Source organism: Agelaius tricolor, unplaced genomic scaffold, assembly GCF_023055355.1.
Source record: "Agelaius tricolor isolate 1412-34295 unplaced genomic scaffold, bAgeTri1.0.p SCAF_3, whole genome shotgun sequence".
NCBI classification, from domain to species: domain Eukaryota; kingdom Metazoa; phylum Chordata; class Aves; order Passeriformes; family Icteridae; genus Agelaius; species Agelaius tricolor.
In genome coordinates, this window is record NW_027269263.1 from 10,663,811 (window position 1) to 10,680,937 (window position 17,127).

General features: G+C 43.5%; 1 protein-coding gene across 1 annotated transcript in view; it reads right to left on the minus strand.

Annotated features, from left to right (window-relative positions):
* SYT10 (synaptotagmin 10) overlaps positions 1 to 13,117 on the minus strand; it is a 45,996-nt gene extending 32,879 nt beyond the window's left edge. Inside the window, exon 1 of the mRNA XM_071422448.1 lies at positions 12,832 to 13,117. Coding sequence (XP_071278549.1) covers positions 12,832 to 12,982 — 151 coding nt within the window. The 5' untranslated portion in view covers positions 12,983 to 13,117. The remainder of the gene's footprint in view (positions 1 to 12,831) is intronic.
* Positions 13,118 to 17,127: the final 4,010 nt, after the last annotated feature.

Consider the following 17,127-nt stretch of genomic DNA (forward strand, 5'->3'; position numbering starts at 1 on the left):
GTGTATACCACTCACCACATACTCAGAGATTCTTCTCAGGAATTTTCCTTCTCAGGTAGTAAGGAAACAAACCCCAAAACTTCCCAGCAATTGTTGGCTAAGGATGTTGAGATCAGTAAATGAAAGAAATATTGACCTAGTTTGCTAAAGCAAAGTTATTATAATCAAACAACAAATATTCACACTGAGATTTAAAGCAAACACATGAGAATTCTGTTCTCAAATCTAGATTTCCAGTTTTGAAAGCAAGCACCTATATAGACAGCCTTCACCTGATGGGTAATGTACACATCCCTTTGCTTACTGGCCTCAGATGGAGGACACAGATGCTGAAAACATCAACAACTTTAATTTCAGTCAGAGGCTGTTGATGCTTAGTTCTTTAGAACATATATTTAGAACACCAGGAACACGTTGATGGAAAAGTTAAGCCACAGTCAACATTTTCTATCAGTACACATGAAGACAGATTAGATCTAAACTGCTAAAGGCTGATGCACAAATTTCTTTGAGATTTGCCAAACTTCTGACTCTGTGTGCCAAGTGCTTCAGAAACATTTTAAACCCCAACATTTAGGTGTAAATAGGAACAAGATAAAGTCTGTCATAAATAAGAGATTTCTGTGGTTAAATCACCAGCTCTGGACTAAGGCTGTGTCAGACCAAGATAGCACAGATATATCAGTATCTAAAATTCTACTGTGAAAATGCAGCTGGCTTCAGAGAACACAGCAAAATGCCCCGAGCTGTACAGAGATCATGCTGTACACTGAGCTACTCTGGCTGCCCTGTGTTTGACTTTTGCTGCCAAAACTGCTTAGAATGTCCAATAGCCTGGTCAGAGATAGGAGAACAGATTTCATAGCAACAAAATTCCATGGACGCACACGGTTTTACACGATGGTGGATCACCAGGACTGCCAGTTGAGCCCTAATTAGGAGTTTTATTCTATGTGACATGCTTCCATTTGATTTTTCCAATATCCTGTAATATTATAACCAAAAAAATCCCTTTCCTTTTCAAAACAGCCTTTAAATGCCTTAAAATTATTCACTAAGCCCTGCTTAAATATCCCTCAAGTAATGGCTGCTGCTGTTTGTTACAACAAGTTTTGACAGCTGAACAGCTAATACTTGATTGTATCCATAACTCCAGGCTACAGGCTACTAGACTGAATCACTGGAAAAGTGCAAAGAGAATTTGAGCATATTTTTATAGATTTTCACGTGAGTATAAAGGTATGGATTAGCTCCATGAAAAATAATGTACTTCACTAGTGCTTATGAGAATTGAAGACAGAAAGATGAAGCAGAATGATGAAGATAGAGAGCTGAAGGTGAAAATTTGGCAATGTTTTCTATGTTAATATATAATATCCAAATGCATCTCTCAGTAACAAACACTGAACTTACAGAACCAAACTGAACTTTCAGACCACTCTTCATGAAAATGTGTGAGAAAAGCAAAAATGTATAGAAAATGTTGTGGTCTGGAGATCATACACTTCCAGCCAATTGCTAGCCATAGATCAGGAATTACAATAGGTAAATAATCGTTCTTGGTGGGTGGTTTGGATGTGTCCTTCTGTTTCAGAGGATGACAGGCATTAATAGCAAGGAGAGAGGCTCTTGCATGACCTCAGGAAAGGATCTGTAGTGGATTGATTGACAGATGCCAGAGACCCATCAAAGCTGCTCTGTCAGACCCCTCCTCAGATGGACGGGAAAAAATATGACAAAAAAGCTTGTGGGGCAAGATAAGGACAGGGAGAGATCACTCAGCAATTACTGTCATGGGTAAAACAGACTTAACTTGGGGAAATAAACTTATTGCCAGTCAAATAAATGGTGACAAATAAAACCAAGCCATAAACCACTTTTCTGCCCTCCTCCCTTCTTCTGGGGCTCAACTTCACTCCCGCTTCCTCTGCCTCCCCCCTGCAGAAGCACAGGGGGAAGGGCAATGAGGCTGCACCAGCTCATCACACATTGTCTCTGCTGCTCCATCCTCTTCAGGACTCCTCACACTCCTGCCCTGCTGCTCTCCTGCAGTGTGTGGTCCCTGGCAAGGGAGCCAGTCCTGCACAAACTCCAGTGGGAATCCTTCCCACACCCTGCCCCAGGGTGTCCCTTCTCCTGGGAGCAGACCCTGGGGAGCACACTCTCCAGCACGAGCCCACTGCAGGGTCAGCAGTCATTGTAGATATTCTTTCCCCTGACGAGGGGGAGAGAATGATGCATCTGACTCCATCTGATCAGAAGGCTGATTAATTACTTTATTATACTATATTATTCTCTATTATATTTCATTATATTACATTACATCTAAACTGAATCTGCCAAGCACTCAACTGAACTCAACTGCCCACAATCTCATGACTGTCAGCTGACAGTCCCAACAAACACGCTTGGCCCTGACAGGCCAAGGAAACAAAACACCATCACTTTGGGTAAACAGTCTCCATATTGCACTCTACTTTTGCACAAACACAGGCACAGCCAATGATAAGAATTGTTTTTCCTTTCTCTGAGGTTCAGAGAATGTGAAACCCAGAAATATTCTTGGGAAGAATTGTGCCTTGCTTGTCTCTGTGAAGAGAAATGTGGCGACAAGGAGTCTTGGCAGCAAGACGACTCCAGTGAGGGATCCTCTCTCTTTCCACAGGTCCACAGATCCTGCCAGGGGCCTTCTGCAGGGTGGGCTCCTCACAGGGTCACGGCCTCCTTTGGGAATTCACCTGCTTTGGGATTGGGATGGGCTGCAGCAGTGAAGACCTGCAGAGGGAGGCACCTCACTCTCACACGTGGAGTGTAGCCATGATATTTTCTAAAAATCCTTTCCTTGGGATTTTTTCTCCTGAGAAGCTGAGAGGCCTCAGGAACAAAATGTAGACAATGATTATCTGCTGCTGTGGAATGCAACAGGTGCATCTGGGATTGGTCTCATGTGGTTGTTTCTAATTAATGGCCAATCACAGTCCAGCTGTCTCAGACTGTCTTGATCAGTCACAAGCCTTTGTTATCATTCTTTTTCTATTCTTAGCTAGCCTTCTGATGAACTCCTTCTATTCTTTTAGTATAGTTTTAATATAATATATATCATAAAATAATAAATCAAGCCTTCTGAAACATGGAGTCAGATCCTCGTCTCTTCCCTCAACCTCGGACCCCTGTGGACACGGTCACACTGGAGCTCCCCCTCCTCTCCTTCTTCACAGACCTTGGTGTCTGCAGATTTGTTCCTCACAAATTCTCACTCCCCTCCTCAAGCTGCTGATGCACAGCAGGTTTTTTTTTTTCTCCCTTCTTAAAAACCTTTTCCTGCAACCCCTGTGTGTGGGGGGCTCAGCCTAGGCCATCCTGGAGCCAGCTGTCCTTGGCTCTGTTGGACATGGGGGAAGCTTCCAGAAGCTTCTCACAGACACCCCCTCCTGCTACCAAAACCTGGCCAGGCAAACCCAATGCACAGTCAAAAATGAGTTTAGTATATTCACACAGATGTAGGCCTCACTGAAGAACCTTCTTTGATAGATTGAACCAGACCAACCTGGTCAGGCAACGTGGCCAAATTTTTTTTCTCTTCTCAAAGTGTGACAAAAACTGGAACTCTTGAAAATGTTGACGGTCTTCCAGAAATAAATAAAAATTAAGGAAAAAAAAAAGAGAACAGAACAAAAAATGAATTCAATTTTGGGTGACTTGCAATATTGCCAGCTCAGTTTAGGGACAGTTGGCATAATTAGATTATATTTTGAGAGGAAGACTTTTAGAGCTGAAAATTGTAGGGTTTTTTTCCATTTGGAAAATGTTGAAGGAGGATGTTTTAACAACTTTGAAACTGCTGGAAACATTTCAAAACCAGAAATATGAAAATTGATCCCTTCCAGCAGAGCCTCAATTTGATGAATAGATACTATCACTGAAAAACATTGCATCAAAGCATTTCTAGCCAATTCTAATTTAAGTTTTTCACTGCAAGACATTTTTCAAGCCTTCAAATAACTTCTTGTCTCCTTTCAACACCTACTCCTGTACTTCAACTTTCTCTAAGCTGTTTTTCTGGATTTCCATTAAGCTACTTCAAAGTTGAAAAAGCTCCCAAAATCCTTACAGAAAATATGTTTTATATCTGTAAAATAATCCCATGAAACATCTAAAGTCTTATCAGCAGAGATAAGGAACTAATTCTATAAACAGGTGTAGTCTCAATTTTTGGCTATTTTATTAATAAATTTAACAGCCTCACATATTGAATTTCATAGTGCAACAAATACAGGAAACATTTGAATTGCAAGAAAAATCACCAAAAAATAGTTCATTAAGAAAAACTACCTAATTACATTTATTACCACAATTGCAAAAAAGCAATCACTATGCCATGAAATAAAAATTGACATAAAAAGCATATTGTTCAATGTCCTTCCTTCTGTCAGTCACTCAACTGAGCAGTTATGAGACATTTGTTATTATGTGAAGAGTGAACTCATCTGAAGAGCAGTCAAACCCTTTGTGTGTTGGGCTGGATATGCCTCTTTTATTAAGGTTTTTTAGGAAGTTTGGTTGAAGAATGTAGAACATTAAGAGGAAGTTCTGCAGACTTGGAACTTCTTCACATCCCTGCCAAGGAATCCTGAATGGGAAGAAAAATGGGTACTGAAGGATGGATTTGCAGTCAGACCAGGGTTGCACTTCACATAAAAAAGTGTTGTTTTAAGATATAGAACTGGTGACAAATTCAAAGACTGCCTAAGTTTTTAAGGGCAGAGGAGATAATGATGGGAGAGCATTAATTGTCAACATTGTGAATAATGTTCTCACTGGTCCAAAAGAAAACAAAACCAATCTTGCACAACTCTTTTTGAACTGGTAATTGCAGATTGTCTGCAATGGTTTAGATTTGCATAGAACAGGACATTGCTCTGAAAATTCAGAAATATTACAGAATTGTGCATTTCCATTCTTGTTCTCATGCTTGGTATACTCAGGAATGTCAAGAAGATCTTTTTTTCTCATACCATCCCCTTCTGGTCTGTGGGAGACCTTCCAATGACTTCATTTCACTCTTGGTGTACTCCCTTTACTGATGTTTGTCCTAAATGTCGTATTTCTAGTCTTGATAAAATTTAGTAACGGAAAGCATCCTGTTTCCTCATGGTTTTGTATTTAAAACTACTCTTTCAAGATATGAAATTTTGGACCATTTTCTATTTCTCATATAAGAAAGGCATGTCTATTGAGAAGCATCAAAAATTCTCTATATTTTTATAAACATCCTCTGATACATTTCTACCATAAAAGTCTCCTTGATAGCCAGGTTTTTGTATCAGGCAAGTACCTCAGAAACATCCTCATGTGTTGCTTTTTATTTTCTTTTCTCGATGCTAGGTAATATCTTGAGCATTGGGTTTGGTACTGTGAATTTCAAATTTCAAGAAGTTTTTGTTTGGAACTTGCCTTAGAAAAGTTCTGCCCATGGATGTGTTTGCAAACATGCACATTGGCAGACTTCCATTTCAAAACCAAATTAAGGTCACTCACATTTTAGGAAATATATGCCTCATGAGGCTGAATTTGGAAAAACATACTCCAGAAACCCAGGTATTGAATGGAGACAGAAACACACAGAGTGCTGAGATGTGGATGCACAGGTGTGTGAGGGTCAGACACATCTGATATGAACCACATTAAAGAGAATGGATTCCTCCCAGAAAAGGAGCTGGAGTGAAAGGGACACCTGGGGAAAGGAGGGATCTATTCTTTTCTGGCCCATTTCTTTGTCTACATCTCATCTTGGTTCCTTGAAATATTTAAAGGGCAATGTCTGCAATCTGTGTTCAAACCTATTTTTCTTTAACTTTGAATTTGTTCTCTTGTCCATCAAGCCATAAGGTACTTCGTTCTTTCCATAATAAAGGAACTCTTGTGTATGTAATACCAGAAGTCAGCTCAATCAGATAAACTAAAGTCTCTGATTTTATAAGATTTAAAGGGAAGCAGGGCCCTTATAAATTATAAAAGATCTGGGGCCAATAAATCTCCCCTATCCCCATGTAGATGAACTAGTTGGTTCAACCCATCATTTCTGCTGTTAGGTTTCCTTGGGGAAATTTTAAGCACATAAAAACTTGCTGGTATTAATTTTTACTCTGCATTAGCAGATCTTCCACAATTAGCCCTGTCTCATCCAAATCCCTTCAGATGGGGACATGATGCTCTAGTATGCCTCAGAAAGTGGCAGGTGCAGAGTCTTGTATTTTCTCTCTCAATCTGAACCTGTCAAAACACCTGACTTAGATATTAAATGGCAAAAAAAACCCCTTTCACTTAAAAGAGTAGGTGTGACCTCCTCTCCTGTTCCCATGGAGAAACATCCTTAGAAGATCTTCCTCAGACTTTTACTCTGGCCTTATTGTGACTGTGTTCCCTCCCTGTTAATTCATTCTGGTGTCTGATTTTTTTCCACACAGCCACCACCATCTTCTGGCTTCTGGTAGATCACTTCTTAATGCTAGCAGAACTCTGTGATAGCTTTTTTCCTGACAGGAGGGAGCCAAATGAATTCAGGGATCACTGTGATTTACTACATGATCACAGCATGCAGAATTATTAATCTCTTGTCAAAATCAATTTATCTAAGCTATATTAGAGATGATGGGTCTCACTTTTGCCTGGCTGGGTCTGGAAATTATTGGTCTTCACTCTCAAGGCTCTTTCTGGCCTCCATGCTTTTCTGCTTGTTGACTCTCACTTAATCTCAACAGGAGGGACTCTCTGCTAGACCTACACCTGCCTATTTAGCTTTCCATTAAATGAAGAAAAACTACAGCCTTATGCTTGGTCCTGTGCAATTCTCAGACTTTTGAGGATCTCTTTGTGTCTGCAGGAAGCCCTCACTGTCCTCTTTCAATCAGAACACTCCATGAGCTCCCTGGGCTGCTGCTCCCCACAAGGACACCAAAAGCTGTGAGGAGGTTCCTGCAGCTCAAGTGTCATCTTTGAATTGTCATGGCTATGTTTATTCCTACCCAGCATTATATAACAAACATCTCACACATATGACAGGACCCAGAGAAACACTATGTCTCTTCATCATCTTTATAGATTTGTTCTCCAGATGGTATAAATCTTTCTGTATTTCCCCCTGTATTTTATTATGAAATGTGTATAGAGTAAGATGCTTTTGTAAACCTCTTGTTTTTCTGTGTATTGCTGCTGTCTGTATTGCTGTTGTCTGTATTGTTGTGACTGCCTTCACAGTTTTTGTAAATAAGTCTGGTCTCAGTGGTATGTTTACCCCCCTGGTTTTGCCTTTATGCTGCTGAATTAGATGTATTTCTGGTTTTCACAGCTTATTAACACTGATCTTGTAAGTTATGTTTTTTATGTTATGCACTTTTTTCCCATCAAGCCTTATTTCTCTGATAGCAACATTGATCTAACCAGGTGATGAACTGGATGCAAAATAATTTGGTCGGTCTGTTACCTGTTGAAATGTTTATTATTTGATTTTCTCACATTCCCCTGTAGCAGAGACACTGTTTCATTTCTCTGTAACAGAATGCTCACTTGTTTCACACAACAGTTACTTTATCACAAAGAAAAATGCTCCTTTCTCGTATGACAGCCTGATCACTGTAGCCTTCACATTTGTCCAAGCCATTTCTCATCCCCTTCATGCTTTGGCACAGTTGAGCAGAATTTACAAGCACTCTGTGGGGTAAATCTGTTCTTCCCCCTCCCCTAAACAGATCCAGGCAGTGCAAGCACAGCCACAGCTCACACTGCTTGTGGATGAGTGTGCACTATGTGCATGAACACAGTGTGTTCAAAGGAGCCAGGACTAAATGTGAACTAAATCAGCTGCCACCCAGCAGGCTGAGAGCTGTCAGAGAAGCTTCTGACAGCCAACAGGAGTCACATGGCAGCTGCAGCAGGAGGACACAAGGCATTGCTCACTGTGGAAGAGTGGGTCTGTATTACAGACTGGCCATGGGCAGGATGCTCCAGCGCTTTCTTACTCCCTCTGTACTTTTATAGCAAACTGTCAGTCAGGGGTAGGGTTAAAAACTTGGTAGGTTAAACTGCTATGTTAACAGAATAACTGTCAGCAGAATATTTACATGAATAACAAATGATCCCCTAGAAGCTGATGCTCTTTGCATGGTCAACTTTCAAAAATCAATTGTCTGACAAACAAAGGAGCAAGAGTGAACATCACTCTCAAGACATTCACTACCCATTCTAGTGGGCTAAAATATGCCCTCAATGTTTATAGCAGAGCTGGGTTTGCAGCTCTGTAATAAACATTTGTCACCCATGGGAACTGATAATGAGAGAGTAAAGTTTTGCATGACCAGCAGGCCTAAAAAAAGGCAAAGAGCACAAAGTACCCACCATTTGCAGAGGACATAAAATGAATTTTAAACATGTGTCCCTAGAGCAGAATGTCCAAACTCCTCTCATTATACTGTATGCAATTGGCTTAATCTTCAGAAATGCTCACAACTGGGACCTTTGATGTGCTTGGTTCCACTGAAAATGAGGAGGGATGCTTAGCTGAAAAAAATTAATTAGAGTCCTTTTTTTATGAGATAACCTGAGCCAAGATACCGGTATAACCACACTGCATATTTGAGTTTGGGACAGTTATAGAAAATGAATAATTTAATAAGTTTAGAGATAAATTTTATTATGTGAAATCCTGCACATCCAGCTCCCATTTATTTTCCACCTTAACTCTTATAATTGACATCTTAATTATTTTGCCCAAATGTACTGGAGGTGTAAAACAAAAAGAAAACAGCTGCACATCTAATTGTGCATTTTGCCAAAAATGCTATAACTTTCAGAAGAAAGCTCACAGTCATCTAATCATACAGAGGTACTATAAACCTAAACATCTTCCTAATCTTTTCACTTGAGCATTCCCCTGAGATGAGCAAATTAATAGTTCTTGTCATTGCTGGGGCAGAAAATATACAGCAGATGTCTATATTCACTTTAAAGTTCTTAGAAATTTACTAAATTTTCTGTCTCATGAAGATTATTTGCTATGAGTTCTGTAGAGTGATTGTTCATTACACTAAATATGATCCCCCTTTCTTGACCCAAGCAGCAAGCAGTAATTGAGGGTCCTAAGGTGTTGGTTCTGGCACTGAGAGGAAAAAACCTGTTGAATAATCAGTCATTTCTTTGATGTCAACCTGTCTGTTCCCTTATTGGCAGGAAAACTGAATATCTCCCCTTTCTGCTTGGTTGCTTCATTTTGTGACACTCTGCCTTCCCAGAGCCATACTTACCATTTTTTCTTCTGGCTGGATCTCCAGCTTCCTCTTCTTTGTTTGTTTATCTTTTTTATGCTTCTTTCTCTCATCTAGGCATATACACTATCAAAAAAAAAAATCACTGCCCAGCGTCTCTGCTTCCCTCTGAAATTTCCTGGGTCATGGAGTCAATATTGTCTCATATTTTGCTTTGAGCCTGTGATTGGGTGATGCATCTTCTGCCTCAAGTAGCTGATTCCTCTGAGAAGCTTGGCTGCTTTTCATGGTCTAGCTGAACAGAAGGCTATCCCCACACTCACTAACATAACTGTACCAGTGCAGTTCTAGTCTCATTTTACAGTGTTTTCAACTTCCAGAACATGTTTTTATCCTTGTATTAAATAGAAAAAGGTCTCCTTTCCTTTTTACCATCTACTCTTCTACTTTCTGAAAGGTTGCTTGCACCGTTCTTTCCTTTTCAAATATGTGTATCCTCATGGTTTACAGAGTCACTGAATATTCTGAGTTGGAAGGCCCCCACAAGAATCACCTAGTCCAACTCCTGGCCCTGCACAGGACCATCCCCAAGAATCACACCATGTGCCTGGAAGCATTGTCCAAATGCTTCTTGAGCTCTGTCAGGCTTGGTACTGCTTAGACTTCTCTCCTTTAGTGACATCTCATTAGTGATTTTTGCCTATTCTACCTTTGTGATACTTTTAGGTATCTTTTTGAAATGAGGAAAACAGAACTTAACATTTAACATTTCCACCTTTAATGAAGAGGATCCATGGTTGTTCAGTGCTCTAGACAACATTAGCTTTATCCATAGAGATGACAAGGAACTCTATGTGCATTTGAAGAGGAGATGTGGCATGCCTCACCTTCCAGTGACACCACTTCTCTCAGCTTAAACTGTATTTAGAATATTTCTGCTCACAAAATTGATGCAAGTTATATTTATATCTTGTCTACCTAAGTGTTTACATGTTAAAATATTGTCAATTATCAGCAATGACAGTGTGTCTGGTCCTCCTCTGGAGACAGAGTATTAGTATATGTTCATTAGCAGTGTGGCTAATGAAGTAATGCTCAATATACCGTGCATCTCAATAAAGTTGACACCCATCATCTAATGTTGGTTTCCTTTTAAGGGGGAAAAAGTGAGATTCAGGAATTCAGCTGAGATGTGGCACCCAGTGGTTCCAGCTCCTGTTTACTATATTTTTTCCCTAATCCAACAACTGTAAGGTATTACAAATGGAAACCAAAGAAGATTGTTGACTTTCAAGAAATGCTTAAAAAGAAGCTCATCTTATTATACATAATGCAGCATTGAACCAAGTGTTGAAGATTCTCATTTTCCAAACAGCAGATCTTGGTTTACCTCATGGAATGTTTTGTGTCCTTCATATCCCACCTGTTTATACACCAACTTTGCAGAGCCTAATTTTCCAGGCTCCATAGGGTAATGCTGTTTTCATTCAACCTTCTACCATTCAGACCATGAAGACTAACACAGAGCATGACCAGAATATTCATGATCCGTGCTGGGGGAAGGCTGCAGCCCCCCTGCCCCTCCTTGCCTTGCTGCCCTGTCCCGGTGGCTGGGTCGGGCTGGGCTGACTACAGCAGGGTCAGACAACAGTGATTTTGATCTGAGACACTACAAATAACCTGAAATTTGTGGTAAAATCTGTGGGTATTCAAAGAAAAGAAAGTAACAACAAAAAGCCCATCAGCTGCGGCGGCAGCGACAGCGCAGCTGGGGCTCACGCTGAGAACCTGCTGCTTTACATGACCCGGCGTTAATTTATTTAATTTGCACTGTTACACTTGGCATTTGCTGGCCATAATGCAAGCTGTTCATTTGCATTTATGGATAGACAGTAGAGGTTATCAATCCCGTCTAGCAGAAATTAAGCACAGAACTTTGAGCAACTTTCAAGCCCTGCCCTAAAAATAAGTGCCGAGAAAAACAAGGTGTCCAGAGAGCACCGCACAGGATAATGTAAAAGTACAGAGTTGGTTCCAAAAGGTGCAGAAAATCCAGATATCAGGGACCAAAGGCACCACTATTAGGACTCAAAATCTTAGTTTCAATATGACAATTTTTCTGAATTCGGAATATTTATATTAACCCAAATTTTCTCCTCCCACCCTACCCAAATTTTCCTGTGCAAGTGTCCCGGGCCGGACCGCAGCTCTGCCCTGACTCCACAGGTTCCCAGTGCCTGTCAGACGGCACTCCTGCCTCCCCCAGCGATGAGCGGAGAGGATGCAAAACCCTCAAACCCCACTCAGAAAAGGGAGACTGCGAGGCGGGACGTGTCGAGCTGCGCCCGAGCCCCGCTGGCTGCCCGCCCTGCCCGCCGCCCGACCTGTTACCCGGGCCCCAGTGTCGCAGGCCAAACGCAGAGGGACAGCGGCGACGAGAGAGGGAGAGCGGGTGCAGCCCACGCGTGGCGCGCCCGGTGCACGGAACCGCTGCCCACCCATGACAAGAGCACGGACCGCAGCCCTGTGCCCCGCTGCCCATCCGTGACAGGAGCACGGACCGCAGCCCTCTGCCCATCCGTGACAGGAGCACGGACCGCAGCCCTCTGCCCCGCTTCCCACCCGTGACAAGAGCACGGACCGCAGCCCTGTGCCCCGCTTCCCACCCGTGACAAGAGCACGGACCGCAGCCCTGTGCCCCGCTGCCCACCCGTGACAAGAGCACGGACCGCAGCCCTGTGCCCCGCTGCCCACCCGTGACAAGAGCACGGACCGCAGCCCTCTGCCCCGCTGCCCACCCGTGACAAGAGCACGGACCGCAGCCCTGTGCCCCGCTGCCCACCCGTGACAAGAGCACGGACCGCAGCCCTGTGCCCCGCTGCCCACCCGTGACAAGAGCACGGACCGCAGCCCTCTGCCCCGCTGCCCACCCGTGACAAGAGCACGGACCGCAGTTCTGTGCCCACCCGTGACAAGAGCACGGACCGCAGTTCTGTGCCCCTCTGCCCAGCCGTGACAAGAGCACGGACCGCAGCTTTGTCCCCCTGCCCACCCGTGACAGGAGCACGGACCGCAGCCCTCTGCCCACCCGTGACAGGAGCACGGACCGCAGCCCTGTGCCCGCCCGCACGGCCCCGCTAACACATGCAGCAGCAGCAGCAGCAGCAGCAGCAGCCCGGCTCCGGGCTTTCCGTACAGACAAACTCCCGTCGTGGGGAAAACCTTGCCGAAGCGGAGCTGCGGGCGGCAAACCAGCGAGCTGCGCGGGAACGGGGCCGTCTCCGGCGGCGATTTCTGTCCCCTGGGCACCTGTCCGTGCTCCCCGGCCCCACGCCCGCACCCTCGCCCGCTGCCCCCGCCTTTGCCCCGCCGCGCTGCTCCCGGTCCCGGCGCTCCCCTCGGCGCTCCTCGGCGGGCTGCGAGAGGGAGCGGATTTTAAAGCGGGCTGCGTGCCTGCCCCCCCCCATTCCGCCCCCTCCGCACGCAGGGAAAGCGAAGGGAAAAGTTGCGCTCTCCGGCCGCCCACGCCTCGCTGTCCGCCCCGCGGCGGCGGCGGGGCCGGTGCCGGTACCTGTGCCGCCGATGCCCTGCCGGGCGCTCTCCAGGGGGAAGATGCCGGCGCACTTCTCCCGCTCCACCTGCCCGCCCAGGCACAGCTCCGAGATGATCTGCAGCGCCTTGTGGCAGAGGCTGCCCACGCCGTCCTCCGCCGGGAAACTCATCTTGCGCCCCGGCCGCCGCCGCTAGGCCATGGCCGGCGCGGGACGGCTCCGCGCCCGACCCGCGCTGCCTCCGCGGGGAGCGGAGCGGGGCGGAGCGGCGGCGGCGGCGGCGGGAGCGGCGCGAGTGCTCCGAAGAAGTAGTGAAGGAGCGGGGGGAGGCAAAAAAAAAAAAAAAAGAAAAAAGGGGGGGGGGGGAGGGAGAAAAAAATAAAAAGAGGGGGAAAAAAAATAAACATCCACTTAGCAACGCGTTTTGTGGCTCTGGGCTCCGGCAGGCGGCTCGGCCAATGGCAGCCCGGCGCGGGGGGCGGGGGGCCCTCGCATCCCCCGGGAAACTTTTCCTTCCCCCGCCCCGCGGCCCCGCTCCGTGCGGCGCGGTGGGCGGAGCGCGGTCCCCTCCCGGCCGCAGCACCCCCGGCCCGGCGGGGCAGCGGGAGCAGTGCGGGGACAGTGCGGGGACAGCGGGGCGCTCCGGGCGCTGCTCCCCGGCCGCTCACCAGCGGAGCTGGCTCCTCACCGCTCTGCTCGTTCTTCCCCCAGCGTTTCTTCTGAGGGGAGCTCGGCGGGGTGATCTTCATCGCGGGCTACCGAGCCGCGTCGAGTTAACTTCGCTGACCAAATCACCGTCTCCGCTTCTCCGCAGCGGAGGGAGCGGGACGTTGACTCTGTGGATTTCTTTAACTTCTAAAGGAGTTAGAGGAACCTTACGGTTGTCTGGTCTGTTTCCTCTACAGATTCTGTAAAGTTGGGTTATTTTATAGGTAAAAAAGTTGCAGCTGCGATGTGTGTTTGAATATACTTCTAAAAATCAGTGCAGTGTATACCACTAGTGGTTGTTTCAGTTATTGGATACGGAGCTGAGCAAGACTTCAGCTGTTAACTTGTTCATCTGCTTACTGAAATTCTGACACAATTTAATGTTTCTGAGGGAAAATTCCTCTAGTTCGATGGCATAAATATGTCTTGCAATGCTTAATTCTAGCTAGGCATAGATGGAAGGATGTCTGCCAGCAGTTTACTTAGCAGCACTGCCTGTAGTCTGCTGCTTGGGTGTCTTGGTTTCATAGGCATGAAAAGTTAACTTCTGTGCTGCTGTGCTTTTTTTCCCCTCTGCATTTTGAATTTTTTATCTGTTACCTGTAAATAAATATCTCTAGCGAACTGTCAAGTTTAACAGTTGAAAACTTTAAAACCATCCTTCGATAGCTGAATTACAGAATAAGGAAATTAATTATTATTCCAGTTTTAATTCTGAAATTCTGTACTTTATATAGCATAGATACTTGTTAAAAACACAAGAAGATACTTCTAAACCCCAGCCTTTTGGTGGTTTGAAGGAGCATGCATTTATACAGATGAATTCATGCACATGCACTCTTCAAAATCTTAGGGAAGTAGTAGACTGAGTTGTACACAAACTGTAACATCAACACAAAATCTGTTCCACAGAGCTTTTTTTTTTTTCAGAGATATAACACCTATTTTAGAAATATCAGATGCTACTAAAGAAATTGTTCCCCATTTAATGCCTTTCCTGAAACTAGCACTGTCAAAACCCTTTGTTAATGCTGCAAAATATTCTGTTAAATCTTACAATGTTTAGACTGTAGCTAGGCAGGGCACAGAACTGTGGAGGTCTATTTGAAGACTCCTTTCACCCTCATAGGGAACTAAATCTGTATAATTATTAAAACAGTCTTGCTAGCAATAAAAATGTATGTAGATATTTTCATTAGAGTGAAGGCAACTGCTGCCTACATCCAAACTTCAAAATATGAACATATTTACTGTCTGTGTGACATTTACAGTCCTGTTCCCAAAATTCTGTCATGCATCACCAACTAATAATTAAGCAGTCTGTTTATCTTTGAGACTTACCCAGAACTCTACAAAAGCTAACAGGAGACACATATACCTAGAAAGGGTCTTCATCAGAAATTGGTATTAATGAGAGCAAGGACTGCATTGAAAGGCTGAGACCTAAGCTCCTTGACTTTTGAACTTTTCTACAGACTCTGCCCATTGATGTATCACACAGCCCATGACTGAAATTTTCTGCCTCTGAAGTGAATGGCAGCTTTGCCACTGATTTTAGTGAAGTTCCACACATAGACCAGTTTGTTATCCTGCTTTTTTATTTGTGTAGTGAGACTTTGGTGCATTTCTCTATTGCTTGTCTTTGCACACAAGAACTTCATTTCAGTGAAAATCACACCACCTTGGTGTTATTGATATTATTGATGTATACATAGATGCAGAAAAGCACAAACAGCTGTATTCTACAGTAAATAATAAAAAAAAAGGCCCCTGCTTTTGAAGATTTTCAGGTAGGTATTTGGAAGTGGATACCAACTCATCTTTCTTAGATGTCCTAAATATTTAAAAAAATGCTTTTAGGTATATAGCAAACACCGGCCTCACTAAATAGTATTACTGTACCTTTATCAAAGGCATCTAAATTATCTAGATCCTGTTCTTCAGTAAGTAGCATGGATATAAACTTAAATGAATCAATAGAATTGTTTTTCTCATTCTAAGTACTATGAGAGTAGCTTCACCATGAGATTAATGATTGTTCTGGTGAAATATGCTGACTAACTTGTCCTAAACCACTTCCAGAAACAACTTTTATTTTTGGAGTCAAGTTATTGATGAGGAAGATGCTTTTCTATTGAGGATTTTAGTCTTAAATATAAATTCAGATTACCAATCACGGCATTTTTTCTCCAATATGTTCTTTCAGTGGAAAACAACTTTTTCTGCATATGGAAGGACATAACAGCTTGTTTTCGAGCTACAACTCCCACTGCTTTGATTTTCAATAGCCTGGAAATTTTTAAATTAATATGCAGCTGCATCCTGTGCCCTGGTATCCACCAGGACCATTAATTTTCCCTGTGGGAGGGGTCTCACACAGTGTTTTAGGTCACAGTAACCTCTTGCCTCATGGGTTCCAGGCAGTGCCATCAGACCAGACCATACCAGCTCCTGCTGTTCTGACTGCTGGTCATTGCCAGGTTCATACTGCCTTGACAGATCCCTCTTGACTGAGGGAAAAAATTCCTCTTTTTTTCAAATTAATTGCACGTATTCACATCCTCCTGTTGTTCATGAAGTGTCCAACCAGAGGTAAGGGTACTGTGCTCTGGACAGGAAAAGCAGGGCAAGATGCTCTGTTTTGTGAGAAGCATCCTTTAATGGGGATACTTCACTGGGGGGTTTTGAAGATTAGGCAATATAGGTAGCCTATATATAAGCACAGATAAAAATTTTGGCCCTGGTCTCTTGTTTTGGAATCCAACAAGGATGCCAAAAAAAAAAAAAAAAAGCATCGGGGCTGGGGGAAAAGAGACATTTCAACATTCAGCTTTTAAGAAGCTAGGAGTAGAAAAGAAGATGGAAACTATAGTTTACAAACACGATTTGCCTTTGCAACAGTTACAAATTTTTTTTTGTAACAGTTACATTTTTTCCAGATAACATCTCCATAAATTCCTTGTAAACAGCAAAATAAACCCTGAAACATTAAAGATTGCTTTACTCAATCTACATATTTTTAATCCTCTACTTTTGAATAAGAAGTGAAGAAAAAAAAAGGCATACAGCAGTCCAGGAGCCAGTCAAAGCTGAATGTTCCTAACTTGTGAATTAGAAAGGAAGACTGCTATGAGCACATATAAACAGGGACCCTTCCTTAGTTTAAGCAGTAATACAAAAAATACCTAATTTTAAATTTTTTTTCCACCATTCTTAATTTTTTTTTCTTGCTTCCACAGTTTCATAATATGTGGTACTACAGAGTCCTCCTCTGAGTTGCTTCTTCCAACTTCTAATTCACTGTGAATAAAACTCTTAATCATAAAGAGAGCTCCCCATACTTTGTCCAAACAGATGCTTCTTCAATTTTCAGAAATACTGAGCAACTGTTACTTTATTTTTTTTCCACTTGATTTGGTGCAGTTGGTACTTAGACTACAAATCTGAGCAAAGACAGTCCTTCAGGACCTGCACAAACAGATGAAGCCACTTCTGAGAGCCAGCAGCTAAAAATGTTGGCAGTTTTGTGAAAACATTTTTTAAAAGATGCATAGCTTGGAACAATTTATGAAGATTTACTATAAGTCCTGCAGAATAATTGGTTAGAG